Source organism: Eurytemora carolleeae, unplaced genomic scaffold (genome assembly GCF_000591075.1).
Source record: "Eurytemora carolleeae unplaced genomic scaffold, Eaff_2.0 scaffold1470, whole genome shotgun sequence".
Lineage (NCBI taxonomy): Eukaryota > Metazoa > Arthropoda > Copepoda > Calanoida > Temoridae > Eurytemora > Eurytemora carolleeae.
Genome location: NW_019397364.1, coordinates 60,460 through 76,357, shown reverse-complemented (window position 1 = coordinate 76,357; position 15,898 = coordinate 60,460). Strand labels below are relative to the sequence as shown.

The following is a 15,898-nucleotide window of genomic DNA, read 5'->3' as shown; positions in this document are numbered from 1 at the left end:
TATTTGAACCCAAAGACAGTACACTGCAGTAAAAAAAATGCGTACACCACTGAAATGACTTTCCTTGCCTTACATTCATTGCCTTGGATATGCAGATATACAAAATCTTCAAACATAGAATGAATTCATAAATTTATGTTTCATGTTTAAAATTCGAGTATTTCTTTAAAAGTTGTAAAACTTAGCCCCTGAATGGGTATTATATTCTACAATTGGTCGTCAGATGGCAGTAATAAAACCTTATATTGAACTGTACCTTGGCTTGCCTGGACACTTTAGGCCTGCTCAGCCTATCCAGGCAGAGCATATGCACAGTCTGGTTATCTGTGGCTGGTATTAACAATGGTGTCAAGATGTTAAACATAATGTTGTTGTTGTTGTGAATTACCTTGTGATGTTGTAATACAATTAGCTCTTTCTAACCCTGAACCAACTACGGTTACACTCTAATCAAAAAATTAGCATGATTTTTTCTCAGAGTTTTAATAAAAAAGCTTAAGAGGGATTAGAGAAAGCAGGGGTTATAATAAAATGGTCACATTGTAGGAAAAAAATTGAGATTAATTTAGACCAAAATTGATTTTAATGTTGTAATGTAAAGTTGTCAAAAGACATGAAGGATGCCACCCCTGCAATTTTAGAACATGAGTATGCCTTTTCTGTTAATAAAGCTATATCTTAATTTTCTTTCAACAATACTGTCATTACTCATTTAATTTTAAAATTCCCTTTTTTGTTGATCTTTTCTGTTAAAAGAGAGTGACCGGCAATGTATGGTGGTTAAACTGAAAATGTAGTATTGTGGACATTTATTTAGGACTCATTTAAGACCTGAAAAAGTTTCTACTACGTATAGTCACTGAAGTCGACGTTCAAAATTATCAATTAGGGTCGGTTCGGTCGGTACAATTAACATGTCTACGCAAATGTAACAAAAATTTTACACTAAACTAATTAGTTGTTTAGGTACAAGTTGAGAAAATAAAGAAAAGTTAACTCTTATCATCGAATATAATTAGTTTTATTTAGTTATTAGTTTCTGTAATCTCTCATTCTTAACATGCATTCTCTTTAGATTTTTTAATTTTCATTGAAAAGACGACATTTGAAGAATTTGTAGAAATCTGCGTACAAATTCGAAAAGAATAAGAAATTCAATATTATGATGAAAACGAAATAATTGATTCTTACATTGATTTATCGACAAATTTTGAGAAATATATTCCTAAGCATTTAATTAGTTTACTGTATAATTTTTACTTTATTTTTCGTCGTCTTTATTTAGTAATTTTTCAAAAATCGATTCTCAAAACGACCCACCCAAATTAATGATTTTGAACATCGACTTTACGCCTAAACTCAGCAATTATACATCGTGGAAAAATTTCCACAATACTACATTTCAGTTCAACTACCATACATTGCCGGTAATTTTCTTCAACAAAACTTTTTACTTTTAGTAACCATTCTCTGCTGATTATTCCCTTTTAGGAATATCGTCTAACATGATTTTTAACAAATATTATTCTAGCAAAGGTCTGAAAGACATGATACTACCTTTTCAATATCTTGAAAGTTTTTGTTGGAAGGAAGACATATTGGCATTATTTCTTCTGGGCTAACAAAATATCATTATGAAGCTTGAAAAATGTAAAAAATGTAAGAAACTAAAGTCATTAAACTCGTATTGTACCAAACAATAACCCTGATAACCTCCTCTGGATCTTGTGAAATTTTTGAAATTTTTAATTAATATTTTGTAATTGGTGATTTCCTAAAGTATGTGCTATGTAGTAATCCAATATTTTTGGAACATTGAATCTTTAAATAGTTCGATAAGGTATTGAGTCTTTGTAACACACTTAAATCCTTACATCTTTACAACCTGATAGTGAAACCCTTTGATATTTCAAACTTAGCTTTGTTATCAAACAGAATTCATTGGATTGAAATTTTGTAGTTTTAAACTTTAATTTACCAAGCTCAATAATCACTTTCCTATATTTTGAAGCAAATCCGATACCATATGCATTATCAGCAATAGGGTAGTCCAATCTTAACAAAGCAAAGTCATAGGTTATTACATCTTTTATCTCCTCAAACTTTGGATGCACATACACCTCTAGTACATTGAAGTCCCTGGCAGTACTGAATGTTTTCATATCATCTTCTTGAGCCTGAGGTCTTAACACCTAAAAAAAGGACTCTGATCGGGATTTTATTTGCATAATAATAATAATAATAACTAGCTGAATTATTGCCCGGGGTTGCCCAGGGGCAAGTTAATTATAGTTACTCCCACCCTTTACCCGTGCTTAGTCTTAGATAATGATTTTAGCAATGACTGTGGATACCCTTATGGCTAAAAAAAATTGAAAAAAAAAATTTGAAAAAAGAATTTGAAAAAAAAATTTTAGATTTTATTTGCCTATAACACCCCCGCGGCCACCCATGGATGTCTACAAAAAATGCCCAAACGGTCCTGCCAGAAGAAGAATAATAATTGAAGATTAAAAGATATTCACAATGATAACGAATTAAATCATTAATGGAACGAAATTGTATTCTAAATTCTTTTTTTTAAACCGTAACAGAAACGCACCTACTTCTAAAAATTACAGATAAGAAAAAGTAGAACACAGACTTTGCATTGGACTTCTTTGGCATTAACTTTACTTTTAGTGTATTTTTACACGCATTGCACTTGATAATTGTCTAAAGCACATTTTTAAAAGCATTTCGAATTATCAAAAAAAAGCCGACAATAATTTCGCATTTCTTTGTGCTCACTATACACTGTACCAAATAGATTCTAATACAATAGATGACAACGTAGAATTTGTACACTCTCAGTACAGCTGTATTTTTACGTCACAAGTGTCAACTCAGTTTTTGTGTCCGACAAAATTATGAATAATAGTTCCAATTTTAGTGCTTATCTTATAGTAAAATATGTGCAGCTTTATGTGTCCTTTATTTTCTGTTTTTACACTTTTTTATTTAATCTTGGAAAACATGTCAGCTAATATGAGAAAATTTCGTTTTCCTTGTTATATTTGACACTTGTGACGTCGTGTATAATTGGTTCATTTCTCCTATTGTACTTGATATTGTACTTGATAATCTATTTGCACTGTATAGTCACTGTATACACTTACTGGGCAGATTAAATTCTTTCTAACCTTTCCATGGATCTATTCTATAAACCCCTTGTTCTTTTCTGATAATCTAAATTTTGCAAAAATGTTCTCAACCTACTTTCTCCTTCTAAGCTGAATAATATTCCTGTTATGCGAATGTCCCCCCCCCCCCTGCGGGAATTAGCTTCTTTCTTGAATATTTCCCCCTCCTCTGAATTTCTTTTATATTCATCCCTTGAGGAGTATTCTGATTTTCAGCCTTTTATCCAACTCTTTCATGTTCCTTTTATTTCCAGTGTTTCCCAGAAGCTTGGGTTGGGGAATGTGTGATAAAATTTGCTTGTCTAGTCGTCTGTACAGAAAGTACTTTATAGGCTATTCTTATGCATGTTCCACAGACTACACAGACGGCTCATACACTCTACCTGGATAAGCCAGGGAGTAAGGAATAGAAGGGAGAGACAACTGACGCGGTTCGCCCTACCATATGATTATACATGCTTTTACAGGAAAAATATGTATTGGCTCAATTTTCTTTGACCAGTTTCGCCAATACATATTTTTCCTGTGGGGCCCTACTAAAGAAACCAAACAGCTCGATATAAAATGGAGTACCGTCTGCAAAGCATGTATAATCATATGGTAGGGCGAACCGCGTCAGTTGTCTCTCCCTTCTATTCCTTAATCCCTGGGATAAGCTGAGTAGGCCTATAGTGTCCCGGCACGCCATGCTACAGTTCCATATAATGCTTTTTTGACTGACAGACATCTAACGGCCACTTGTTGCATTCAGGGGTTAAGTTTTACAACTTTATAAAGAAATACTCAATTCTAAACATAAAACATAACGTTTATGAATATTGTCTATTTTTAAAGATTTTGCATTTCCTATTCAAAGGATCCATCAATATCCCTGAATAAAGATGTCTCCTGATTGGTCGTGTACAGTACTTGTACACAATAAAACATGCTGTGGAAAATATCGCATATTATAGGTGTTAATCGCTCTCTGTAACTCTCTTATCTCTGGCAAGTACTTTACATTGTACAATTATTTAAATTCAGTAGTTCACGGGATGGTTTAGTTATATAATACTGTTTTTACATAATTTTTAAAATAAATTCAATATCAAGATTAAACTGAAGAAGTTCATTTTATACAGAATTACTAGCACGCCTTTGTGACCATTTCTTTTAACACCCAAAAGCGAAAAGGACAAACTTTCTTGGTTTCATAGAACGATTTTTACTTTTATTTTTATATTCGAAGCTTTGAAGACTTTGATATATGCATGATGATCTTAAAGATTTGAAATTTTTAATTAGATTTGAAAACATCCAACTTTCTTCAATTTAGATTTGGATTCCCGAACCCCGTGAACTACAACGATAACGAGCTGTATTGTGGCGGGTTTTCCGTCCAATGGGATGAAAACAAAGGAAAATGCGGGGTTTGCGGGGACAGGTAAAAGCAAATACACTTAAAAGAAGCTATATTTATTTATCTAAGACTGCGAGCCATCTTGAAAATATATTGAATTCAACTCAGTCTTGAATTTAACTCCATCTTTAATTTAACTCCATCTTGAATTTAACTCCATCCTGAATTTAACTCCATCTTGAATTTAACTTCATCTTGAATTTAACTCCATCTTGAATTTAACTCCATCTTTAATTTAACTCCATCTTTAATTTAACTCCATCTTAAATTTAACTCCGTCTTGAATTTAACTCCATCTTGAATTTAACTCCATCTTGAATTTATCTCCATTTTGAATTTAACTCCATCTTGAATTTAACTCCATCTTGAATTTAACTCCGTCTTGAATTTAACTTCATCTTGAATTTAACTCCATCTTTAATTTAACTTCATCTTGAATTTAACTTCTTCTTGAATTTACCTCCATTTTTTATTCAACTCCATCTTTTATTTAACTCCATCTTTTATTTAACTCCATCTTTAATTCAACTCCATCTTTTATCTAACTCCATCTTTAATTTAACTCCATCAAAAATGACTGTAAACGTATGACAAGTCCGATTCATCTGGGTACTCTTTAAACCTTTGATTGATTAGAGGAGCTATTTATGAAAGATGTTTTTTACACGGAATTTCCAGATTCAATGATCAGATAAGGGTTGAAAGGATACCATTCTGAATCAGACTAGCTTCTCTTAAAATGGAGGATCTCTTGAAATTACGTTTACAGTCCCTTTAAACTAAATCATATTGAAGTTTACTTGTAAAGGTTTGACGAACCTATCCCCCGGTCCCACGAGGGCGGCGGCAAATATGGAAACGGAATTATTGGAAGACGATACAGCATGGGGCAGACTATTGATATTGAAATAGATATCAGGAAAAGTATATTTGATATTAAAGAAAACAATTTTAGATTGTAAAATTGAGGAACAAGGCTATATAGAAGTAACATTTTTATTTTATCCCTGCACCGCTCTCCTAAAGAAACATTCACGATAAATTATATTGATACGAAAAAATATTCTTTTTTGTAGCTCAAAATAGGCTGGGGGTCGCCTCCTTCTACATACAACCCCCCATCTCTTATGTTGGTTTCAAGTTCCAAATTTTATATTTGAAAGCTTAAATTTTCTGATATTAACAATAAGAACCAAGGATAATAACAAAATAAAAATAAGATAACAACAGAAACGTTTTAAGTTTGAAACTTTAAAATATCATATAAGGGAAAAAATGTTCATACATGTATACAATAAGATACTTTACTTTATCTCGGAATAAGACATAAAATAGTAAATGTAAAGGAATCTTTCGTTTATTTCAAAACTCGAGGCAATGTTGAAAATTTGATATTTTTAGCCATAGATTAAGAACCATACAGATTGAACACTTAATGTCGTCTTTTCAAGATTTAGGGGTTGCTCGTTCACAATAACTGTGAGGCAGAAGCCCAAAGGAGTTAAACGCACATGCCGCAATCAATTACAAAACACAGGGAAAGCATACGCGTAGCTCCTTTGGGCTTCTGCATCAGGGTTATTGTGAACTAAAAAAACAGCAAATTTAAAAAATACATCTAGTGTTCTATCTGTAATGTTATTAATCTAAACAAATACTACCACCTATGCTAAAATGATACAAATTGTCATAAATTAAGATTTTTAAATAAAGGGGCAAAATGATCTAGCAAAATATATATAAATAGAAATACTTTTTATGAGATCTATGCGAAACTGCGGAATTTGTTGATTGAAGTAAACAATGTATATAAAATGTATGTGCATAATGTAAAAAAAGCATTTTAAAAATGTTTATTCAGAAAATTGTGTGGCTTTAACCATTTTCCCTTTTGCGCCGATTTCTAATTGGTAATATGAATAAATTTTTAAGAATTTAAAATTGTGAAAGTTTTCATGTGGAGGAAAAACTTACAAAATAAAATTTGATTTGAACTTAGTCTGATGGGTGCAACCAAGGAACTATATACAGGAACGTTCAACTCAGATATACGCAAATTGTGTACTGTACACTGTGGGAGGAATGTAAACACACCCTTTGCTCCCACAGAAGTTGAAGGGAAAGGACTAAAGCTCTGATGTGATATTACAGTCCAACAAAAAACAAGTTAATATATCAAGTTAGAGCGAATAGATATTATTTTCGGCTGTCTGCTCAATATGGAAAATACAATAGCAATATATCTTTATTCCACCCCTTGGGCACTTTCCCCTCAAGAATGATGCGTTGCCCCTGAATTCTTTGTTTTGATCTCCTCCCACTGCATACACAGATTTGACGCATGTGATATGGCGGTCCCTGGTCTATACATTTCTTGGGTGCAACAAGAATTTATATTTAAAAAAAATTTCCACTAAAAATTATAAAAGGGATTTATAAAAGTGGACTTTAATTCTGTAATTCTGTTTTTATCTTATATTTAGTCTTGGACTGAAGGAGCAAAATAACAATAATGAAAATAATGAAAAATATAAGTGTCTCCTTCAGGTTTCCTGTTAATGGACCTCTAATTACATCTGAGAAATAGTGTAATTAAAAGATTATGAAAAAGTTACTTTGAAGTTTTATATCCATTAATTATTTTTAATTAACTCTCCTGCTCCTTAGATCTTTAAAGTTCAAATGACGTAGGGGTGGGCAAGAGCTGATATTTCTCATGAACTATGTAGGGGTGGGCAAGAGCTGATATTTCTCATGAACTATGTAGGGGTGGGCAAGAGCTGATATTTCTCATGAACTATGTAGGGGTGGGCAAGTGCTGATATTTCTCATGAACTATGTAGGGGTGGGCAAGTGCTGATATTTCTCATGAACTATGTAGGGGTGGGCAACCAACCATATGGGTTCTTCTACCAGTGTGTGGCATTGTAAGTTTATGAACATTTTACCAAATCAAAAAACAAGTGCTATAAAATGTTCATGTATAGGGCTGCACAAATATATAAATGAGTTAATATGGTAAAATCAAAGACCAAGGCGTCCCAGTCTCAAAAATTGATGCTACTTTTCATAGCAGTCTGGATCTATGTAAAATGTTAATAAAAAATATACATGATCTGTAGTGCTAACCATTGGGGACATTTTGAACTAAAACTCTGCCCAATCAATGGAAAAAACACTATCGCCACCCAGGTATAAAACACAGTTTTGAACTAATTGACATTTTTTCAAATTAAATCAAATGAAAAGTTAAATGAACCTCTATGCATATTAACAAACAGAAAAAGGATTTTCATTTTGAATCAAAAATTGTTAGATCTAAAACTAATTTTTCAGCAATTACTGCATTCTTTTGTAACTTGAAATGACTTAAGGCGTAATTTCAAGTGGCCCTCTTCTTAAAGAAGGCCACTTGTATTGTTAAACCCAAAATAGTAGAAAATATACTTTTTAAATTTTTAAACATCATTTTGGACATAAAATAGTCAGTATTTTCAAGGTATACAATTACATGTAACGTCAGCAAACTCACCCGTTTAATGGCAATTTAAACACTATGTAAGCGCTAAACGCACAGAGTTCTCTGTCCTCTCTATGTTAAGTCCAAGATGAAATTGTAAATTGTTTAAATTACGGATAAAGTCCCTTTAAGTGAAACTATCTGGTTGTCTGAAACTTGTTACATGTCTTGTTTTTGTATAAACTTATTATTTCTTATTTTTTTAGAATTTCTATTTTTTCTATAATTGACAGCAATTTACATGTTGATCGGTTCAGTTGTTCAAAACAATAATATTGCATTAAAATTGTTCAGGAGTGTTTTGACAAGCACCCTCTTGTACTGGCAAATAATGTTAGATCTCATAAGTTCTATGTTCCTTTAGACTCTCCTAAGGTAAATCTTTTTTATTGGACTGAAACAAACTTTAGGTTCAGGATGGATAACAATCATTTTAATCCGAAGAAAAATATGTTTTTAAACTTTCAAAATACAATAACAGTTTATTTCCTCAACAACATTATGACTTGAAACTTTCTGATTGCAAAGCACTACTTGGGTCCTTATTATTTTCCCTTCAAAATTTATGTCTGATCTTATTTTACTCCTAAATTCAAAATTCGTCGAAAATAATCTAAAAGATTTGTAGTAGTTTGATATCTAAAATATAAAGTCAAAGAAACAAGTATTATGTAGAAAATGCAAAATTGTCTATTCATGGGTTAAAATGGGTTCCAAAGCAGGAACCCTAATTCAACTTACCATTGGTTCTGAAACGTTTATTGGAATTCGGAAACTCACAACCATGACAAACGTATACACAAACAGGAAGATGGGGTTAAGGTATTTTTTTTTGTTATTTGTACATATTTTTTTAATCTCTTAATGGTTTATTTTAACGATATTATATAAGACTAGCTGAACGGCCCGGCGTTGCCCGTAGGAAAAAAATTAGTTCTAAAAATGTTGGAAAAAAAAAAAAAATTGAATATTGTTTAGCCGTTTTGCCGGCTATAGGCAACATATATATACAATGTCTTGTTATATTATATAGATAGATAGATAAATATTAATTTTCTTTTTTAATTGCTTTAATTTTTAACCCTGTATTTAGAATGACCTTGACTAGAACTGGAAAAATTCAATGAACATTTCTCTCCTCTACTCAACCATACAAACTATTATGAAAGTTTAAACTTGAAGTTCTAAACTTTTTAAACTTGACTTGAATTCCTGCATCTCACATCTTCCAATCTTTGTAAACCCAGCCCACAAGAGGGGATGAGTTTGCAAACATTTTTATTTGTTGCAAAATAGAGAAAAGTTTTGCAGTGACATGAATTCGTACTTTCAAAGTATGCAACTATGTAGAGTACATTTATAATTATATCTTTATATATATATAAAGTAGTGATCTCTGTTTGTCTGTCTGTTTGTTTGTTTGTCCGATCATAACTCAGAAACCCCTGGATCGATTTGCCTCAAATTTTGACTAGGGAACTCGGGAGAATCAAAGGAATGGTCTTAGCTTGGTTTTACAGTTATAAATTGAGTAGGTCGACTTTAAAAGCCTAAATTTAGTTTCCCGGTAAAATCGACCAAGTGCGGGTAAACGGCGGGAGTAACTATGGGTTCCCATGATAGTATGAAGCAATAATCAGATCGGCTTCTCAGTTTTTATATTTATTGATAAAAATTATTTCGGATTGCTCCTCTTCAGTTAATAAATATGGTTAAACTGATGTTTTACAATAATATATATATATATATATATATAGCTAAATATATTTATATACAGGGTGTCCCACGAAACATGACAGTTGATAAATAGTTTTGAATGTCGTCTTCCATACACTGTATTAGATATTAAAGGCTGTTTGCAGTTTATTTCGTTTAAAAAATCTTTTGCTCTAGTATATTTTACTTTGAAATTAATGTTACAAATTAATGACTCCTAAATAATATTTTTATTATTGTCTTTCGTATAAAAAAAACTTATAAAATTATGGAAGAAGACATTCTAAACTATTTATACCAACTGTCATGTTTCGTGGGACACCCTGTATATATATTTATTTGCCTTGTGTGATTTTCATCTCCGATAAACATTATAAAATCTGAGCTTGAAAGCATGATTTGCCACTGTTGTTTTGGGTTTGTTTTAGACCAATCTGGATTTTAAAATTTTCCTTTCTTTTTCTCTCGTAATTTTTAATAAATTTGAATCTTCAAAAATCTTTAAATTATAACTCTTCAAAATTTGGCTGAAGTCTATTTATAAATACTGATTATCAAATTTCAAGTATCCATTCATGTTTTAAAGATTCTAATTTACAAATTTTATTGATTCTTTAATCTTACTCGTAATTTAAAATTTTATAATTTTATAACATTTGAATAAAAATTGAAGAACAATAACAAGTAATGTTTAGATCACAGTGTTCAACTACAAAGTGAATCTACCGATTGGTGTGACATGTTCTCAGTGTGTTATGCAGGGACTAACAATAGTATATTTTAAAGATTTTTTAAGCTTTTTTCCTCTCTTCCTATAGTGTACACAGAAACTATACATCATTAGCTTCAAATGAATGATAGATTTGGACAAGCACTTTTATATGAATAAAAGCTACATTTTCTTAAATTTCTCAAATGAAATGTAAAACAGAACAAGCACAAGTAAGAAAATATTATGAATTCCGACCTTCAAGATAAAATATTCTTAATGCAAATTTCATGGGAATCTACTTCCTGTTCGGATCAAATATCAATTTCAAATTCAAAACTGATGGTTCTTTAAAATAATATATCATAGTTTTACCAGTTTAAATCATTAGAACACTTAACAAATAGCAATGTCATTGTTTGGTCCAAGCTTGGTTGCAAGATTATCAAATTGTAAACTCTTCTTGACATTTGACTGTCAGTTGTTATTTGCTAAATCCTTTTTATGAAAACTAAAATAAAAATATTTTATAGTTTTTGATAAAAAAGGTTCAATTGAGCTTTTGTGCTAAAATATCTTTTTTTTCAATATTTTTTTCAAGAAAAGGTTAGATTTAAGAAGAGAATGATAATTTCAAGAAAACTTTTAGATTTTACTTTTCTATAATTTAGTAGCGATGGGCAGTAGCTAGATTCGTTCTACAAAATTTTTTAATATTTTGAGACTTTTAAATGTTTATACAACAATATGAGAAGGATGCAACGATTTAAAATTGTATTCTGTAGAAGTTTTTAAAAGATAGTTTTTGCCTTATATTTTCTTCTAGAGTAACAAATTTGCATGTTTGATAAAATCAAACTTCTTCAGATTACAACTTTAAAAAACCTTTTCATATTGTCGTAAAATCTTAAAAAGTCGTAAAAGTCCAAAAACATTATTTCTGTAAAATGAATCTGGCTATTGGCCATCCCTACTTATTAGGTTTAAAAATAAATCTAGGTTCATTAATCAGTAGAAGTCTAGATCCCCCTTAGTCAATTATTTTAAGCATTAAAGATAGATTTATCAATGTAACTCCCAATCTATTTCCTATTATGCCACAACTTATCAATAAACTTCAAATGAGGAGTTATGTAGTTTAATCAAGGGTATTTGTAATATTACAACCCTGTGTACATTCTGATTCATTATTGTACAATATTTACCAAACTAAAAGGCAATTTTTTTCTCATCATTGTACAGGATTACCCACAATGGATGAGACTGTATAAAGACGACCAGAAACTCTTAAAATGAGACAATTCCAAGGTTAAATTATGGATTCTGCATTAGATGTAGTAATCTGGTGGCTTATTTAATTATTTGGCAAAAAAACAAACTGTAAACAAATAAACTATTGCTGGTGTTGTGTAGTGGACTTATTATACAGGAAACACCTGGGGTGTCTGCAGCAACGGAACCGAAGGGATGGGGTGCGGGTATCAGGAGACCTTCAGGTAATTAGATAATTTTCAGGGCTGTGTAGTACATAAAAAGCACACCATTTTTATTCAGTTCTAACTAAAACATTAACTTTGTTTCAAAATTCCAAAATGTTAATATTTTGAATGTTTTATACAACATAAAGTTAAAACCAAGCTTTGAAAAAGGAAAAGCTGACTATTCTACATGCTAGTACGTAGTATTCGTGTAAGATTCACCAAAAACCCCAATATCTTTGTCTACATTAATGTTACTGCAGTTTCTGGAAGTTTTAACAAATGTTGATATAAATTTAATCATAAATGTTACATTTGTCCTTGTAATTTTTTCTGAGATTCAGATGATTTTTGCAATATTAAACGTATCGTCCGGGACTGAGCCAGTTTTTTAGTCTATTATTATAGATAAGTAATTATTGTTTGAAATTTAGTTTTACAAGAGGTTATATAAGCATTAAGCAAGGATAGTTGGATACTCTTGATGTATGTGGGTATACTTGAAGGATAGTTTCCAAATTGTTGAATTGTTCAAGTTTATAAACTAGATTAATGGATTGCTATAAGGACCAATACAATCAGACCAAGAAGTAATAGAATAAAATTTAGGACAGGGGAAAAGGAGTTGTTTTTATTTAGCTGTGTTGTATGGTATTGGGGTAGACAAGATCCAGTTTTATTTTGAACAAAAAAATGTTAGGTTCGATATAAATTATTTAATGATATTGTAGAAACTGTGCTGATGTTCAAATCAATTCTCTGGTTGGAGCTTTTCCACCATCAGTCCTACCTACACTACCTGTAATCTACCCAACCTTTTATAATCTCCAGGTATATACTACCTACACTCCCTGTAATCTACCCAACCTTTTATTTAAACTTTAATGATTTATTCTATTTAAATTTTACAATATTTTTAAATATTTATATGATATCAGATGGAAATATTTGAGATTGCTATATTTCTTGTTCTTCATTTTTTTCTTGTTGGTCCATCCTTCACCCAACAAAAAAAAAGTGGGCCTTCATATGCATTGATCTTGCAGTATTATTTTATACCCTAAACCTTTCCTAAGATTGTTTACAAAACCAGGAAAATTGAATCCCTAATGAATCTCCCATATTTGTTGGTATTATTGTTATAGCTGGCAGCCTGAGAGCTGGGCATGTAAGTAATGTTTTGATCTGCGAGTTTACAGATAGTTATTGACTAAACCATTTATTTTAGGATTTTTACTATTTTTTGTATTAAATAACGATGAAACGGCTAAACCAATCAGGCCCAATCTGATTGGGGTTACCCGGATGGAAATTCTAAAATGAAAATCAGAATATCTCTAAAAAATGTCATTGTTGTTATAACTTTAAAATGTACGCAAAAAATCAGCAATTTCCTTTTGTTTGCGAAAAATGAAAGGGGGTATAGGCTTACAGCAAAACATAAGCGCTTTTAAACGCTACTAATCTTACTTCTGTCTGTTGCGTCTATAAGGAGAAAATTGTTAAAATCTACACATACCGAAGATCGTAGAATCCATACAAATTCAGAAAGTTGCAGCATTCAACTCGGATCATTAAAAAATCAATTTAATTTCAAACAAATCATTTAGATATTACAAACAATAATCATCAATAATTTTTCAACTCATTCGTATTAAGTTGAAATTTCAATATCCATTTGTTTTTTAACTAAAAACTTCTTTCTGTTTGTGAGTGGAGTTTTTGGATATTTTTAAAACCTTTTGTCTATTTGCGATGTTTTGTCCATCCCTAGTCAGCCTTTAGTGTGTTTGTCGCACTCTCAAGGGAGTAAGTGTAGCTTGTTCTCACATCCTAGAATCCTTGATTAAAACAATATTTAAAATTCATTCTAAAAATATACCTTAAAGAAAGATGCAATGTCATTTATGAAGCACAATCAACTTCTATCTGATGTTTCTGTAAACTACGGTTTATGTTAGGTACCATACCAACCTGTAAGCAGCTACAGCAAGTTATACATATTCGTGAATATTACATATTTTAGGACACAACTCATATTTCAGAAGATCGAATTATTGGGGGGGGGGGGTGTTTTGCTCTATTGTAGTATGCTTTTTTTCTTCTTCTTTTTTGAAACAAAAAGAACTACCAAGTTGCAAAATAGTAACAGTAAAACCATTAAAATGAACTAGTAACTTGAAGGGAATTAAATTTCATTTAAACCACCTGTTTGTTTATTATTAACCAGAGCAAGATTGCAAAAACTAGATTTACCTGTAATATTCTAGCTCCAAACTTTTTGAATATCTTGGTTTTCACAATGTATCTACAAATATCAATATTTCTGTATTACATTTGTTTTCAGAAAAGTTTTTGAATATTTCCATTTTGCAACACAAGAAATAACATGGCCTAAACAAATATTAGAATTTTCTTGCACAACAATAATATGAATCTCAAGTTGTTCAGATTTGATGAAGGCCAAGCTGAAATGCTAAAACTTGCATATTTATTTTTTTATTCCATTTATTCGTACACAATTATATTGGTACAGTTTAAAAGCAACTAGTAATAAGATATATAACATATAAATATAGAATTAATATTTAGTTGAAAACAATAAAATAGTTTTACATATATATAGTCAATAATTTCAGCTCTATCATCATAAATAAATCCGTCTAAACCATTTTGATTTCTTCACGCATGTTCAGTCGGATTTGCGTAAATCCGTCTAAACCATTTTGATTTCTTCACGCATGTTCAGTCGGATTTGCGTAAATCCGTCTAAACCATTTTGATTTCTCCACGCATGTTCAGTCGGATTTGCGTAAATCCGTCTAAACCATTTTGATTTCTCCACGCATGTTCAGTCGGATTTGCGTAAATCCGTCTAAACCATTTTGATTTCTTGACGCATGTTCAGTCGGATTTGCGTAAATCATGTTTGACTTTGCTAAAGACTTGTTCAAGGACAGTTTATCTACAAAGTTTTCATTTGCAATATTAGATAAATTCTTAAATGATTTTGTTCTTTAGTCATTTTTGCACAAATCAATCAATTGTTGGATGCTGTGACTTTTACACATAAATTTGCAAAATGATACAAATCGGCTACACAACAAAGTTTTTAAATGATTTTTTTCAGAAATTAGTTCAATAAAATATCTATGAGTTTGTCGTGGCAAACCAAATAAAATATGAATAGCAATATTCCAAGAAGTATACAATTTTACAGTGTTAACACAAAACAAATCCCTATAAATTGAAAACATATAGAATAGATGCATATAATATATATATCATAAAACTTAATAACCATTGTAGGTTCAGAAAAATGAAATTCTTGATTCAAAGAGTGAATTATTGATATAAACTTGGCACATTTTACATTACAATCTGTGAACATAGAATTATTTGATTGAAATAAATTTCCTAGATGTTTAAATTCATCTACATAATGGGACACCATCAGAATAATCGGACATACATTATTACTATCAATATTAGATTTATTGAAAATAACACATCTAGTCTTGGATTTGTTTATATTCACGTTTGTACTAAACTTTAGTTTACAATTTAGTGCAAATTTCTCATTTCCTGTAAACTGTTCCTTCTTTAGGATAGAAGAATAATGTCATCAGCATAATTCCATATTCCAAGGTATATACCTTGTATTCGAAAACCAATCGTAGATAATCTTCACTGTTTTATCAAATTCGCAAATGTAAATACACTAAACAACCAGTGCAAAAAAACTTTTTTCGACACAGATAATTTTAAAATTTGAAAGAATTCTATTACACTGTTTGAAATATTTTACCAGGCCAAATTCAATGAATTTTTACATTAGAGACTTACATCAAAGACTTGCATACAGAAATATATTTGTCTGGGGGGGGGGGGGGC

General features: G+C 30.9%; 2 protein-coding genes across 2 annotated transcripts in view; one reads left to right on the top strand and one right to left on the bottom strand.

The window, feature by feature from the left end:
• Positions 1-341: 341 nt before the first annotated feature.
• Positions 342-2,230, bottom strand: LOC111713763 (uncharacterized). The gene is made up of 3 exons (XM_023488709.1): positions 1,999-2,230; positions 1,558-1,618; positions 342-446 (listed from the first exon to the last, which is right to left on the bottom strand). Exons 1-3 carry the CDS (start codon positions 2,160-2,162, stop codon positions 357-359), a joined length of 315 nt encoding a protein of 104 aa, XP_023344477.1. The 5' UTR covers positions 2,163-2,230; the 3' UTR covers positions 342-356.
• A 1,833-nt stretch (positions 2,231-4,063) lies between these two features.
• The window catches only part of LOC111713764 (uncharacterized), a 22,576-nt gene continuing 10,741 nt past the window's right edge, over positions 4,064-15,898 (top strand). The window contains exons 1-8 of the mRNA XM_023488711.1: positions 4,064-4,082; positions 4,467-4,605; positions 5,390-5,500; positions 7,704-7,773; positions 8,396-8,476; positions 10,513-10,578; positions 11,940-12,022; positions 12,736-12,835. Of these exons, the coding sequence (XP_023344479.1) occupies positions 4,064-4,082; positions 4,467-4,605; positions 5,390-5,500; positions 7,704-7,773; positions 8,396-8,476; positions 10,513-10,578; positions 11,940-12,022; positions 12,736-12,835 (669 nt within the window). The remainder of the gene's footprint in view (positions 4,083-4,466; positions 4,606-5,389; positions 5,501-7,703; positions 7,774-8,395; positions 8,477-10,512; positions 10,579-11,939; positions 12,023-12,735; positions 12,836-15,898) is intronic.